This window comes from Hibiscus syriacus, unplaced genomic scaffold (assembly GCF_006381635.1).
Source record: "Hibiscus syriacus cultivar Baekdansim isolate YM2019G1 unplaced genomic scaffold, ASM638163v2 tig00110577_pilon, whole genome shotgun sequence".
Classification (NCBI taxonomy): domain Eukaryota; kingdom Viridiplantae; phylum Streptophyta; class Magnoliopsida; order Malvales; family Malvaceae; genus Hibiscus; species Hibiscus syriacus.
In genome coordinates, this window is record NW_024062788.1 from 21,515 (window position 1) to 36,912 (window position 15,398).

The window sequence follows — 15,398 nt, forward strand, 5'->3', positions numbered from 1 at the left end:
TTTAAGTTTAACATCTATGCACTTTGGTCCCTATACTTTTAGTATATATACATATCAAATATACTTAATGCCTTAGCCATTATACTTCGCTTGCGTATTGACATATATGCATATATACTAAAACGCATATTTTCATTCCTTTTTAGTAGGTTATTATATACATATGCTCATTATTTATGTATTAAGTGTGTTCGACATTTATATTAATGTTTTAAGTATATTGTATCATTTCATATGTATATATTTACATGTCTATATTTATTTTATATGTGTTGTTATTTAGTGACGCCCAGTTTACATACATATTTTATTTATTTAATATATTTCTGTTTAGATATATATATATATATATATATACATTTTTAAATAGTTAAATATTTTTTATTCTATTCGAGTTTAAGCCAATGTAATACCTCTTATTGTTCGATTAACTTATGAAAGACCTCCAAAAATCTATGATGCCCTTTCGAGAGTTATTCGAATAAAATAATTTTAATATTATTTATTGTTTATTAAGTCGATTATATATATCTTATTTATTTTTAATAAATATTTTTTTCAAACTTTCATAATGAAGTTATTTTAATAAATACAAATATTTTATTTTTATTAATTTATTTATTTATCATGATTTAATTGTTTTGTTTATTTATCTTTGCTTAATTTTATCTATTTATTACAATGATATTTCATCCATTTTATATATGTCGTTTATTATTGTTGCATTCATGTGTCATACATTCATTTTCTCATTTTCAAAAATTATCAAAGCTAATGTTGTTTTGCATCATGAGTTAACGAAATTACGACCAACGTAACTGGATTTCAATTTCTGTTAATTCATGTAGTAAGGGAATATCATTTTCAAATAAAATCGAGTAAATTAAATCATTTTCATCGTGTCAAATATTTTTAAAATAGATTCACTTATTCTTAAAAAAGTCATAAAAATAAAAGGATCGTAATTTAAATTTTGGACTCGAATATGTAAAATTCCACTACTTATACAACGTATAATCGAGAGGTACCAATTTTGGGCGTTGTGCGAGAGTTAATCTTTCCCCATACGCAATCGACTCTCAGATTCTTAAAAATGAATCTCTGGTAGTACGCAAATCAACTTTTGACTTTAAAATGATTTTTTCTAAAATTCATTAAAAATAATTTTTTTAGGTATTCGACCTACCTAATCCAAAGGTCATTGGCGACTCCAAATCATTCCCAAATAAATTTCAAATTAAACTGAAATCCAAATTTTCCAAAATAAAGTCATAATTATTTTTAAATTAATTTATTTTAAAAAAATGGTTATGACAATTTGACGACTTCGATAGGGACTATTTGAGAGTCAGACCTTAACCGATTATGTGTTGTTTGAGTAGTTAAAATTTTATAAATTTGAACCTTTACTTGAATTACAACCTTTTTAATTTCAACTTTCATAATCATGCATCATTTTTTTACATAGTTTTATGATGTTTGATTTATTTGTTTTTGAACTTGTTAAGATTTTCAAAAAATGAGTCTTTATTTTGTCAAAAGGTTTGTGAGTTCTTCCTCACACATATCACATGCATTTGCATGCCATAAGCTCTATACCCGAGTTTTGTCTCACTACGTGGGGGTGAGTCGCTAGTGCCTTCGTGAGTATCCCTCCGCACAGGCTAGTGAATCACTCTTGAAGTACATGCCCTTATGATCTTTGTGAGAAGCCCTTCGTTAGACATAAGGAATGCACTTCCTCGAATTGAACTCGATCTGCTTAAGTCTATAATGAATGAGTATTGAGGGTTTGATAGTCCAAGTGGGCACTAACATCAAGGATAATTCGAGTACCTATATTACCTTGGAACCGAAACCATGCATATAGTGAACTATAGAATTGCCACCTTAGGTAGAGTGTAATACCACAAATATTAGGTTAGAGACTGCATTGAACATATTTGAAATTTAATTGAATAAATGGTAAAAGATGAGGAAATGATTTGGAATAATATTAGACTAAATTGTATCAATAGAGGAATAAAGAGGGCATTTTGGTCCTTTAAAGGAAAATGAATTTTAAATTCATTTTATTTAATAGGGTATTAAAGTAAGGGAAAGGGGAAAGGAAGATAGACAAAAAGCTATTTCTCTTTTCTTCTTCTTCCTCCTGTGGAACATGCTCTCCCCCATTGCAAAGATGAGGTTTATTTGGATAGTTTCTTCTTCCATTTTTGGTTGGTTTTTGAAGTATTGACTATTATAGAGGCTTGAGGAAGGATTAAATAGGAGTAAACCTAAAAGATGGATGAAATATGAAAGATTTAAATAAATGGGTTTTGTAATGATATGTTTTGATATGAGTGTTTATTGATGTTTACTAGTAGATTTGACTTGTCAATGAAGTAAATAATAGATTAGAAGCATTGGATGAGTTTAAAAAAAAGTTAAAAAATATGGTATGATTCTTAGATTCAAGTGAGCTTGAGGGATTTTAGATGTTTTAAGAAGCTAAATGAAAGAAAGTTAATAGGGATAAATAGAGAAGAGTTTAATAGTATTGTTGGAGGTAAACATAAGGAAATTTGACCAAATTTGGTAATTTTCGGAATGAAAAATGTAAAATTTGGGTAATGGTATCGGTACTGATAGAACAATACCGATACTATAGGCTTAAAATTAGTAGAATTCGCTGAGTAGTATCGATACCGATTCAAGTGGTATCGATACCAAGAGGGGAGTATCGATACTATGAAGATGATATCGATACCATTGTTAACTGAATAAAGAAATGGTATTGGTACCATAGTATAGTAGTATCGATACAATGGTAGAGGTATTGATACTATTGAGCTAGAAATGTGAAGATAAGCTAAGATTATTATAGAAAATATAATAATATGTACTCTTGAGTAATGTTTAAGTATAATTGTTAGTATATTTCCTAACAATTAATATTGTACATGTCTTTATTGGATGCTTGAGTAGATCGAAATCAAACTCCCGAGGCAAACAAAACTAAAGGCAAAGTACCAGAGTAATCAACGTTGCGTTTTGGATACATTAACGAGACAATCCAGGTGAGTACATTTAGTATGTACGTATATGTTATGGTAGTCATAGATGTATAATTGATTGATATATGTATGGTGATTACATAATGATACTGAGTGTACAAAAAATATATTAACGTCCAACTTAGTCGATCATCAATTTTTAACATAAAAGGACGAGTTTGGAACATATGATTAATCGAGTGACTATTTTGTAACTTTTAATAGTCGAGTGACTCAATAAAGTACCACCCTATAGCTAAAGGATCATTTTATAACTTTTAATAGTTAAAGACTTAATAAAACAATATCTTATTATTGGATCATTTGTGCACTTTATCTTAATTTTAAATATATTAGTATACATAATATCATATTTAAACTAAAAAACAATCAAATATTTATCTCAATTAGAAAACACTTTTTGGAGTTTAAAAATGTATGCCCAACTTTTTTAGATTAATAATTTCAATTAGTTTTATTAAATGCACGAACTAATTTATCAATAGATTAAACAAACTAGTTATTCCCATAAACTATAAGTGTCATAAACTTTAACCGTCAAATTATTGACAATTTTTACTCGCTATAAATTAATAAAAAATAGTTCTATTAAATGATTAAAGAGAAATAAAATAAGTTAAAATCTAAAAAAAAGAGTTTATAAAAACAAATTAAAAGTGTGTTGATTTCAAGTAATTGGTTTCTGATTTTTTGTGTGTTTAGTTGGAGTAAAATGATTTTGCTCTGCAAACCCTAATTCAGCTTTCATAAGGCCAGGGATTCCTTTTCTCTTCAGTAACTCTCTATTCCACAACCCCATTAATGGTTGCTTGTTTGTCTGTAAGTAATATTAGTCTCGTTTTTATTTTCTTGTTTTCTTTGGAATCTGAGTTTTCGGGTTTTCTTCTCTGTTTCTTTTTTTTATATATAATTTTGATCGGCTTTTTGGCTATGTTATATTCTTGGATTGCCGTGTGACATTGTTTAGAGGTTATGGTTTCCGCTGGTTTTGTTCTTTATTTTTCCCGTTAGTGTTTGACCTGCATCGGTTGTTATATCGTTATTTATTTATTTACGAGTAGAATTCGATTATTTGTTGAATTCTGTTTGCCAAATTTCATGCTAGGGTTTTTGTTGATTGTTGTTGTTTAATTGTTTGTCTTCCCAGGTGTTTAGTGTTGTTTTGTTATGTGTTTTTTTTATCAGGTTTTAATTTGAAGAAATCTTAGCTTTTCTTTTACAACAATGGAGCGCAAGACTATCGAATTAGATCAGGGATGGGGCTATATGCATAAGGGGATCAAAAAGCTAAGGAGGATATTGGAAGGACTGCCGGAGCCTCCGTTTACCTCAGAAGAATATATGATGCTTTACACGTATCTCTCATTGCTTATCTTCAGTTTTGTTGTTTGCTTTGAACCGTTTAATTACTATTTTTCAATTATCTGATACTTTTTTTAAATCCCCATCATATTCCTTTATTGGAACTATTGCAGTACTATATACAACATGTGTACTCAAAAGGCGCCTTATGATTATTCTCAGCAGCTCTATGATAATTACCGAGAGGCATTTGAAGAATACATTACTTCAACGGTAAGGAGGTTGGTGTTATCTCAGCCATCATTTGGTTGCCGACTTGTTCTATAGACAGATTGGTCTTATACATAAAATACAGTTTGTTTTAGAGGCTTTGCAATTTTTTCTTTCATTTGCCTTATGAAAAAGAAACCCAAGGATATTCATCCATTTACATTTTTTTGTGTGTGAATGTGTTTTTTTTTTATCAAATTTCCTCTCTTTTCTTGGAATTAGGTATTGCCGTCTTTAAGAGAGAAGCATGATGAGTTCACGCTGAGGGAGCTTGTTAAAAGATGGGGAAACCATAAAGTAATGGTCAGGTGGCTATCACGCTTCTTCCATTACCTTGATCGCTACTTCATTGCCCGGAGATCACTCCCTGCGCTTAATGAAGTTGGTCTGGCCTGCTTCCGTGATCTGGTCTGTGACTAGTTCTTCTAGTATCACCTTTATCCAATACTGATTATGATTTAATGGGCTGGATTCTGAGAGCTGTGCTGCCCAGCACTTAACATATACCTTTAAATAATTCTCTACTATTTGTTTTATTAATTTCAGGTATATCAGGAAGTGCATGCCAAAGTCAATGATGCTTTAATTTCCCTTGTAAGTTGACATTATTGCCTCTTGGTTGATTGTATATTTAGGTCACATTTTGAATAAAAAGTTAAAGCGGAATGATTACTTTGTATCAGATTGATAAAGAACGTGAGGGAGATCAGATAGACCGTGCATTATTGAAGAATGTATTGGACATTTTTGTTGAGATTGGCATGGGACATATAGATCGTTATGAAGATTCTTGTCCCGAGTACATGTTGAAGGCAATTCCTAAAGTTTCCCTGCTTTATATATATATATAGGTTTAAAATTTTATTCCGATTAATTTAAATGGTTATAGTTTTTTTATTTACTTTAATGATTATTTCAGTCTGAAGAATGCTTGAAGAAGGAAAGGGAAAGAGTGTCTAATTACCTGCATTCAAGCAGTGAGGTGAAATTGTTAGAGGTGAGTTGAAAGGTTGGTGATTAATGAAATTTGTTAATTCTCTGCTCTATGGGGGTGACTTAAATGAATATTGTTTGTATGAAAGTTGTCACTTAGATATAACAAGGGAAGCTTTGTGAAATGAGATTGCATGTTTTTGATATATGGAATGACATGGAATGATGTGATAAGAATTAATGATAAGTTCCTGTCAGGACAGCTCTGTAACTCCTAGAGCATTCTATTGATAACCGTTTCTTCCTTATCTAGAAAGTGCAACATGAGTTGTTGGTTACATATGCCAATCAGCTACTTGAAAAGGAGCATTCAGGGTGTAGGGCCTTGCTTATAGATGACAAGGTGTTGTTCAACCCTTTTTCTTTTCTTGCCATGCTTAATCTTCTGGCCGTTAGGTCCATTTACACGCTAGATACTAACTTGGCCTTCTTTACACTTTGTAGGTGGAGGATCTTTCTAGGATGTATAGGCTTTATTGCAAAATACCTCGAGGCTTGGATCCTGTTGCCAATATATTCAAGCAGGTTTGAATATTTTGTTTTCTGTGTTCTGCTAGTCAAATGGTCATCTTTCTCATGTCCCTAAAACCAAAACTTGAAAAACTTTCTTTTTGCAGCATGTTATTGCTGAAGGAGCAGCCTTGGTTCAACAGGCAGAAGATGCTGTAAGTAACTATGTTAATTTGTTATTATCCTTCTATGGAAACAATTGTAATTGTTGAATAGTGGATACTTTTATCTATTTTCTTCTGAACCACAGTTGAAGTTTCTTTCTACATTAGTAATTTTTACGAGGGGATGAAAGTTTTGTAATTATGTTATTATCCTTCTACGGAAACAATTGTAATTGTTGAATAGTGGATACTTTTATCTATTTTCTTCTGATCCACAGTTGAAGTTTCTTTCTACATTAGTAATTTTTATGAGGGGATGAAAGTTTTGTCTTTTAATTAACAGAATGGGTGCAAAGTAGTATTTAAGCATTTCAGGCCAGCACAACATTATTTATTTATTATTATTGATAAACCAAAAGCTAGTTGGATAATGCACAAGGGTCAAGGAAAACCAAAATACACCTAAAATGGCACCTAAATCATTATTTATTGTTGTGCTTGTTAAGTTCCTGTTACTGCTAAGTTTGATATGCCTTTGGTGTGCCAACTGCCAACCACTGCAGAGTTTTGTTTCTAATTTTCACCTTCTGGTTCTAAGTGCTGATATTCACTCATTTCCGTAGGCCTCGAATGCTCCAGCTGTGCAGGAACAGGTAAATATTCCAACTTTCACAGTTATGAATTCTTGAGATCATTATGGATGCTGAAAATCTTGTAATGTTGTTATCATCAGGCCCTTGTAAGGAAAATAATCAAGCTGCATGATAAGCATATGACATATGTGACCGACTCTTTTCAAAACCATACTCTGTTCCACAAGGTTTGTGTCGTAATGACTAAACTTTTAATATGGATCGTATTCAATCATTTCGCCTAAAACAGACTTTGTTGAAACGTTCCATTAGGCTTTGAAAGAGGCTTTTGAGGTATTCTGCAACAAACCTGTTACCGGAAGTTCAAGTGCCGAGCTTTTGGCAACATTCTGTGATAATATCCTCAAGAAGGGTGGAAGTGAGAAATTAAGTGATGAAGCAATTGAAGAAACACTTGAGAAGGTGACTTATCCATCATTTGATGTTAAATTTGTTTTCTCATCTGTAATTGATTCTGAACTATTTTTTTGGTTTCTGCAGGTGGTTAAGCTGCTTGCCTATATTAATGACAAAGACCTCTTTGCCGAATTTTATAGGTGAGGCTACTATTTATTTATATTTTGTTTATTTATTATTGTCAATTAAGTTTCTCTTGACATAGTTTTACATGGTACATTTTGATCCTAACTTAATTGTGCGCAAACACTAACAGGAAGAAGCTTGCTCGTCGATTGCTATTTGACCGCAGTGCTAATGACGATCATGAAAGGAGTATTCTTACTAAGCTGAAGCAGCATTGTGGTGGACAGTTCACCTCAAAGATGGAGGGCATGGTGAGTTGGGCTGTGTTTCACTAGTTTGTTTGTTCACACTAATTATGGTTTTAATTTTCGTGAAATTTGTCTGTCTTTCTAACAGGTCACAGATCTGACATTGGCAAGGGAAAACCAGGCCAGCTTTGAGGACTATCTTAGGAGTAACTCAGCTGCACATCCTGGGATCGATTTAACAGTTACTGTTCTCACAACAGGATTCTGGCCAAGTTATAAATCGTTTGACCTCAATCTACCTGCTGAGATGGTAATGACTTTAAACATGATATATCACATGATGGAAGTATTAAATCTTTCTCCATGATGTTTTCAGAAATATAATTGTATTTAATATTATTATTTCAGGTCAAGTGTGTGGAAGTTTTCAAAGGATTCTACGAAACAAAAACAAAACACAGAAAGCTTACATGGATATACTCCCTAGGAACTTGCCACATTAGTGGAAAGTTTGATCTGAAAACTATTGAACTGGTTGTTTCAACATATCAGGTGAACAGAATCTATAAACTATGGAACTTCTATATTAAAACGCTGGTTCCGCTTATATTTATGTCCGTCTCTTGCTCGGTTCTGGTGTTGTATTTGATTGTCAAATCTAACTTCCAGTTGCCTATGTAAACAGGCTGCAGTCCTCCTGCTTTTCAACACTTCTGATCAGCTATGCTATTCGGAGATAATGGCTCAGTTGAACTTGACTCACGAAGACTTGGCCAGATTACTACTTTCACTGTCATGTGCAAAGTATAAGATTCTAAGTAAAGAGCCAAACACAAAAATCATCTCCCAGAGCGACTCCTTTGAGTTCAACTCTAAGTTTACCGACAAGTTGAGGAGAATTAAGGTCCGGGACGGTTCTGGCATTCCTCTCCCTCTCTCTCTCTCTCTCTCTCTTGTGGTTATTGCTTTTATTAGGATGAGAAAATTTTAACTTTGTAAATCATCTTTTGCGTAGATTCCTCTCCCTCCTGTGGATGAAAGGAAGAAAGTAGTAGAAGATGTTGATAAAGATCGGCGTTATGCTATTGATGCTGCAATTGTACGCATAATGAAGAGCAGGAAGGTTTTGGGGCACCAACAATTGGTTTCGGAGTGTGTCGAGCAGTTGAGTCGCATGTTCAAGGTAAATTAATACACGCCAACCCTGTGTGCATGTAGTTAAGAGAGAAACATCAGATCACATAGATATGGGTTTTTTTTTTTGGTTTTACAAAAGCACTGATGGGGGTGGTAATGTATGTTTGCAGCCTGATATTAAAGCCATAAAGAAGAGGATCGAAGATCTGATCACGAGGGACTACCTGGAGAGAGACAAGGAGAATCCCAACACATTTAGATATTTGGCCTGATATTGCTCCTGTTTTTTCGGCCAATTGCTACATGTTAATTATTACAGTGAGCCTTTTGCTCGTATTTTTGTTTTTATTAATTTAAAATTAGTATTATGTAAAGTCAACATTTTCAATACTGTTAAATATATCTTTCACCAACCGGTCCTTATTCAACCTTTTAATTCTCGCAATTTTTTTTTGAAAAGTAGGAATATTATTACTGAACGGAAAGATATACTCATTGCTAGGGTCTTGTTAAAAAACTTCTCTAGACGTAAATGGGGGAAAAAGGATTGTACCCATAGCAATGAATCGAGAAATAAAGTCGATCCTTTTATGAACGCAAAAGAAACCACCCAGGGAACAGCCTCGTATCCAATCCGTAGATACTGACAAACCAAGACAGTACAGAATCAGTGCCATTGATCCCATATGCTAACCTACGAAGAAATACTAAAAGGTCAAACTTCCCCCGGATACGAGCCAGACATAACACCCAAAAATATAATAAATTCGCCCGACTTTGAACAAAGGAAAATCCCAAAATCATTCTCGAAAGCCTCCACTTGGGCAGTAGTTGAGCCTATCGCCAGTTTCGCTAGCTGGTTAGTAGCCGAGTTGCACCTTCTAGGGACATGCTTAACGATAAACTTTTCTCGTAGAACTAACGCTGCTATAGGGTGAAGAATATGCGCCCATTCTGGTGGAGCGTAACCAGGATTCCGAAGCCAATTCACCAGTGCAGCGTAGTCACATTCAATTATAAGCTCGAATACCTTGAATCACTTAGAGCCCATGAACAGCTTAATAGCATGTTCGACGATCAGAATTTTCGCTTGCACCGAGGATCCGCACCCAATTGGAACTGAGAAAGTTAGAAGCAAGATACCATCAAGATCACAGAGAATCCCGTTAATACCTCCACCGCTACTGTCCACTCACATCGCACCATCTACGTTATATTTTAAAGAGCCTCTCGGAGGTGGGATTGTGGGAGCCAAGACGGATGAGTCTTTACCAGCTTTCTTCAAGAGAGCATCGTCCGCAAGTGCTAAATTCGCTGCCAGATTTTCCAAGCTAAAAGAGGAGGCTGGAAACTTGACCTTTAACCAGCAAGCAACGCGATATTTAATGAGAGAAACCAATTGTAGCACATCTAGCTTCTTACCATTGAATACCAAGTGATAGAGATGCGTTAGCGGATGATAAACGTTGCTTGTCGTTGAAGAATCAAACCTAGAAAGCCCTAGATTCGATGAAGAAAACGACGAAGAAAACAAAATGATTTGAATGTAAGAAGAAGATGATGGAGTTGTGGAAGATTGAAATAGATGGATAATTGTCTTATCGAACCCTTTAGTCGCAATGAAAAGAAAAACTCAATAAATGACTCTAACCAGCCCACCTAATCGCAAAAAACTTAATGAAAAGAAGCTTCGAATGAACAATTAATCAACACTTGCAAAGATAATCTCTCAATGTATTATATTCAAGATAAGATGTGTTTACAATAGTAGCAGGAGCCTCATTTATATAGGGTGAAAGATACATTGTTATAGTATGACTAATGCTTGAAAATAATAATAAAAATAACAATAATAATAAACTAAAGATAATTATTTTAACTCTATCTTAATTCCTAATAAAATAATAAATATAATCCTAAAATATAATGCATCATCATATATTAAATTATATTACAAATAATCAATAAAAATATTAAAAATTCGTAATATTTACAAAATCTCGTATTAATCACGTATATAAATTTTTGTAGCACTTTCTTCACTAAAATGAGTGTATCTTGAGTTTTCAATATTGGATTGAGGAGATTTAAAAACCATTAGAAAGCTAAGAGACAACCGATCGTAACTCCAGGAGACATGTTGACCAAATAATATCAGGATCTCTTTGAAAAAGCAGTCACAAGTCTTCTACTATTATGTTATTCTTGAATCTTGCAATTTGATCCTGAATTACATTCAACTTGTTTTGTGGTGATCTAAGTGAATGTGGGAGGAAGGATGAGTGGATTTCCTTCCTTGAATTCTTCAGTCTCCATGTGGGCCTATAATCCTTTGCTGATGAAGGCTTGGACGACAATCTTGAGCTTGTCCTTTAGAAGTTTAGCCCAATTTCTTGTGATTAGACCAAGTGGAATACTCGGTTCATCTTTTTTTAGGGTTGTGGCGTGTGGTGCATGTATCACCAAGTCATTTCTATGTAACCAAATTAATCATATGACAACGGAAGGCGAGGTGCTCCAAACTATCCTTCGATACAGATTCAAGGGGAGGAATCCCTCCAAACCGTAATAAAACTGATGGGATCAATCGGCAATGCAATTGAGACTCCCCACAAAGTGAGAAAGACACCCCTAACTTTTCAGAAAGTGTCGCAGGAGAATAATAAATGATCAACAGATTTCGAAAATTTTGAACAGACCGGGCATATTGTATCTGGCAACGCGACCTCTCTCTTAATAAGCTCTGCCTTGACTGGAACTCTCCGTTAAAGTACTCTCCAAACAAAGGCTTCCACTTTGAAAGGAGCGATTCCCAACCAAACGAACTTCTTCCAATTAAACTCAACTGGCCCACTAGGATATTTAAGAAGCGACATTGATTTAACTGAAATAATCCATCACTAGAGTCGAGCCATTTGACCTAGTCCGTAGATGACGATGAGCTCACAAAATTGTTAAGAGTCTGGATCATCGCCTCCCATTACAGCTTTTCCCAATCAAAGACATCACTCCTAAGCAAAATATTCCAACTCCATCCCTTCTTCATTCAAAGTCAAAGCATAAATTCTCGGAAACATCTCTTTTAGGGGGTGATTGTCGAGCCACCTATCTTGCCAAAACCTTATTACACTACCATCATTGACTTGAAGTTGGAAAAGCTCTTTCAGACTAATATCTTCACCAACACCAATATAAGTAGATAGGATTCCACGCCAAATCCAGGATACCCCATGCGACTGCGAATTTGGAAGGAGGATGGTGGCAAGGTCGATCTTATACTTTGCAGCAATGGTTTGTTTCCAGGGGCTAAAATGCTGATTTTTTCGACTTCCTGATTAATCTGTTGTCTGATCTGGATTTTTTCGACCTCCCAAACCCCCTACCTTTCCAAGTTACTAGTAACAGATTCATTGAAACCAGTAGAAACCCTTCAAATTAAACACGTCCTCAGGCAACAAACCACCACCTCAATTCCTCCTCCAAGGCTCGGACCTTTTCAATAACCACTTCCTTGCCTCTTTTTAATGACAATTAAAGTATATTACTTACTTCCCAGACTGTTTCTGCCTCCTTAAGCAACCCATATGCTCGTCTGCTAACAGAAAATTCAGCTGTAGATCGAACAGTCCCTTCAAGACTCTCTCTTATTTGTTTGCGGGCCTCTCTTCTAATCACAACCTTTGAACCCATCGCTTCCCTCCTCGTATAGACAAGTAAAGAATCGAGGACGACTTGAGATGAAAACATTTGCGAGATGCCCTCTCTTTCTCTGTAGGCGATCATATTATTATACGAGAGGTTGTTGTTGGCTATGCTCTCTGGGACAAGATCAACTTAGCCAGAAAAATGATTCCCTTCTTGCCCGAAATATAGAGTAATGATACCTGGGTTGAGCCCGTTTATTTCCATTCCACTCAAATCCAATCGAACCATAGGACTGCACAGCCCAAAATTCCTAGAGCTCCTTCCATCCGATCCAAATGAAAGAGAGCAAGAGAACGTAGAACAATTATCCTCAGGAGACACCAACGTCCCTCTATGGTCCACTCTTCCATTATCATTAAACATGTTTGTAGCCAAAATTCCATCCTCGTTACTCCCTAAATTATTGGAATTCTCGCCGCTTTCATGCACGTAGGATAATGAATTTCCTCTTGGCTCTGACGCCACCACCTCAGGGATGATTCCCGTTGCAGAAGCTAAAGCATCACAATTATGGCCCTCTTCGTTGCCACATCACCACCATCGAAAAACAAAGAAACTTGATCAACATTCTCCTCCGAATCCCAAACGTCGATGAAATTACCGATTTCTTCTTCGGATATATGATTCACCAAATCATTCGATGCCTCAAGAATCACAACTTTGATTACAAACGATCATCCACACAATCAAATATTTAAAGAACTAGGGATGTCAGACCTGCTTGTCGCCCTGACGAACATTTTCGCCATTGAGATATCCTCCAGATTTCTCATAAAATCATCCAAATCGACGAAAGTACCCCACCTATTACACAAAGCTGAGAAAAAACTTGCATGCCAAAGCTGCAGGGGGACCCCTTTGAAGAGGCATGAGAAAAATGCTGAAGCATGACTCGACTTATCTTTAATGGGAGCTAGGTATTTGAACCAGAAAGCCCAAAAGTAATAATACAAGAACTCTGAGTGTTTCCCCATTTAGCAAGCTTAGCATTAATCCCCTCATTCTCTAAAGCTCTTTGAACAGACTCCATATCGTAGTTGTCCTTAACCATCCCTAATAACGAATGCTCAATCCACTCTGTTTCTTCTGCTAGTATCTGGAACTCCTGTAGACTTTTGCCTTCTCCCGATCCTCCTCCTGTTCAACCACTGGAATGTGTCCAAACCAGCCTCTTCCCCAGATTCTCCCCTCACTACAAGGACTTCAGCATACGATCTCGAGTCCCTAATCTTCTTTATCCAAACCTTCGCATTCGTATTCTTGTACGATGCTTCTCCTAGCTTGTCCACAGATGCTGCAAGCCTCTTTTTCTGAAACCTCCTATGAGCCTGAGATGGAAACTTCAATTTCGAAACCGCGATGACTCGACCCTCAATTTTAGGATTATTCATTCTTATAATGCAGCATTCCAGATCGGTCTGAGAAGCAAACCAGACGAAAGCAAATGTGGAATCCTTGTACTTGGGTTTCCTAATCTTTTGGGGATGACAACTTGCGTCACCTTTCCATAATGATTGAAAACCACTCTCAAAGCGCCTCTTGATACCCTCTTGCTATGGTTGTCAACGAAAGTCGTCCACCCAACACCATGCTTTTCACTCTGCTCTCTTCGCTCCATCGTACAATGTTTCGGACCTCTATAGATTGAATTGATAAAAAAAAAGCATGGTGATAAAAAACAAAACATTTAAGAAATATGATACTATGAAAATTGGTCATATTCGGTGAGTTGAGATCAAGTGGAAGGGTATAATCGTTTTAATTCTCGCAATTTCCTTTGGTGACAATTAGCTTCCAAATCTAACTTGCTTATAAAGGTACAACCAATATGATGACCAAAATCATATGTAATTTTATTGATTAGGACATCAATAATCAATATGTTGAATCAAAATAGAGTAAAAACTCTAATTGATTGAGAAGAAGAAAAACTCTTTAGAATAATCTCACAAAATTGCAAAAGGGAAGAACTCTTAAGAAAGCTTTCAAATGCTTATAATTAAGCTTTGATTGTTGGATGATAAAACTCAAATACAAGCAGGGTATATAGGTTACAAGAAACAATCTAAACCACTCATTAAAATAAGCACTAAATAATTTAAACCATTGAAATTAAAACATGAGAAAAATACTAAATTTTCACCTAACTAAATTGATGTAAACAATGACATCAAAACTAAATTGATGTAAGCAATGAATCATCAAAATTTAGGTGTGAACTTTTAGGCTAATATTGAATTTTCAACACTCCCCCTCAATGTTAGCCTCCATTCTTTGAATCACGCAATGCTGACGATGGAAATGTTCAAACTTTCCAACAATCAAGCTTTTTGTAAACAAGTCAGCAATTTGCTCATCTGTCTTGATTTTCCTCATCTCAATCTCTTCTTGCAAAACTTTTTCCCTAAAAAAGTGGTAATGTACTTCCACATGTTTAGTTCTTGCATGAAAGACAGGATTCTCCACCAGCCGAATTGTCGATTGGTTGTCACAATACAACGAAATTGCATAATCTACTGGTTGATGTAGATTATTCATCAATTGTATCAACCATGTACTCTCTTGGCTGTCATTGCTGCTGCTGCCGATACTCAGTGGTTGACAATGATACCGTTGGTTGTCTTTTGCTACACCAAGAAATTGTTCCGGAGCCAAGCTTAAACACATATCCAGTTGTTGATCTCCTGGTGTCATGATCTCCTGTATAATCAGCATCACAATAACCAACTAACTTGCAGTCTTCACCTTTCTTGTACAAAAGACCATAGTCAATTGTATTCTTCACATGTCTCAGTATTCGTCGAACTGCTTCCAAATGAGGCTTCTTTGGATTTTGCATTAACCGATCATCACACCAACTGCATAAGAAATGTCAGGTCGGGTCAAGGTTAAGTAGATCAGACTACCTACCAATTGTCGATACATTGTTGCATCTTCCAAATCTTTTCCTTCATG

General features: G+C 35.2%; 1 protein-coding gene across 3 annotated transcripts; it reads left to right on the forward strand.

Moving 5' to 3' along the window:
- Positions 1-3,778: 3,778 nt before the first annotated feature.
- On the forward strand, positions 3,779-9,057 carry LOC120133164 (cullin-1-like). Of its 3 annotated transcripts, XM_039149813.1 has the most exons (21): positions 3,825-3,874; positions 4,215-4,223; positions 4,259-4,414; positions 4,535-4,634; positions 4,854-5,039; positions 5,178-5,225; positions 5,315-5,443; positions 5,551-5,628; positions 5,878-5,967; positions 6,069-6,149; positions 6,242-6,289; positions 6,862-6,891; positions 6,972-7,058; positions 7,144-7,293; positions 7,372-7,427; positions 7,544-7,664; positions 7,750-7,911; positions 8,010-8,153; positions 8,287-8,505; positions 8,617-8,784; positions 8,909-9,057. In XM_039149813.1, the coding sequence occupies exons 1-21, from the start codon at positions 3,861-3,863 to the stop codon at positions 9,008-9,010; spliced, it is 2,178 nt and encodes a 725-aa protein (XP_039005744.1). In that variant the 5' UTR covers positions 3,825-3,860; the 3' UTR covers positions 9,011-9,057. The 3 variants fall into 3 exon arrangements, with proteins under 3 accessions (XP_039005746.1, XP_039005745.1, XP_039005744.1); XM_039149815.1 differs by lacking the exon at positions 4,215-4,223 and having other exon boundaries at positions 3,779-3,878; positions 4,245-4,414; XM_039149814.1 differs by lacking the exon at positions 4,215-4,223 and having other exon boundaries at positions 3,813-3,882; positions 4,245-4,414.
- Positions 9,058-15,398: the final 6,341 nt, after the last annotated feature.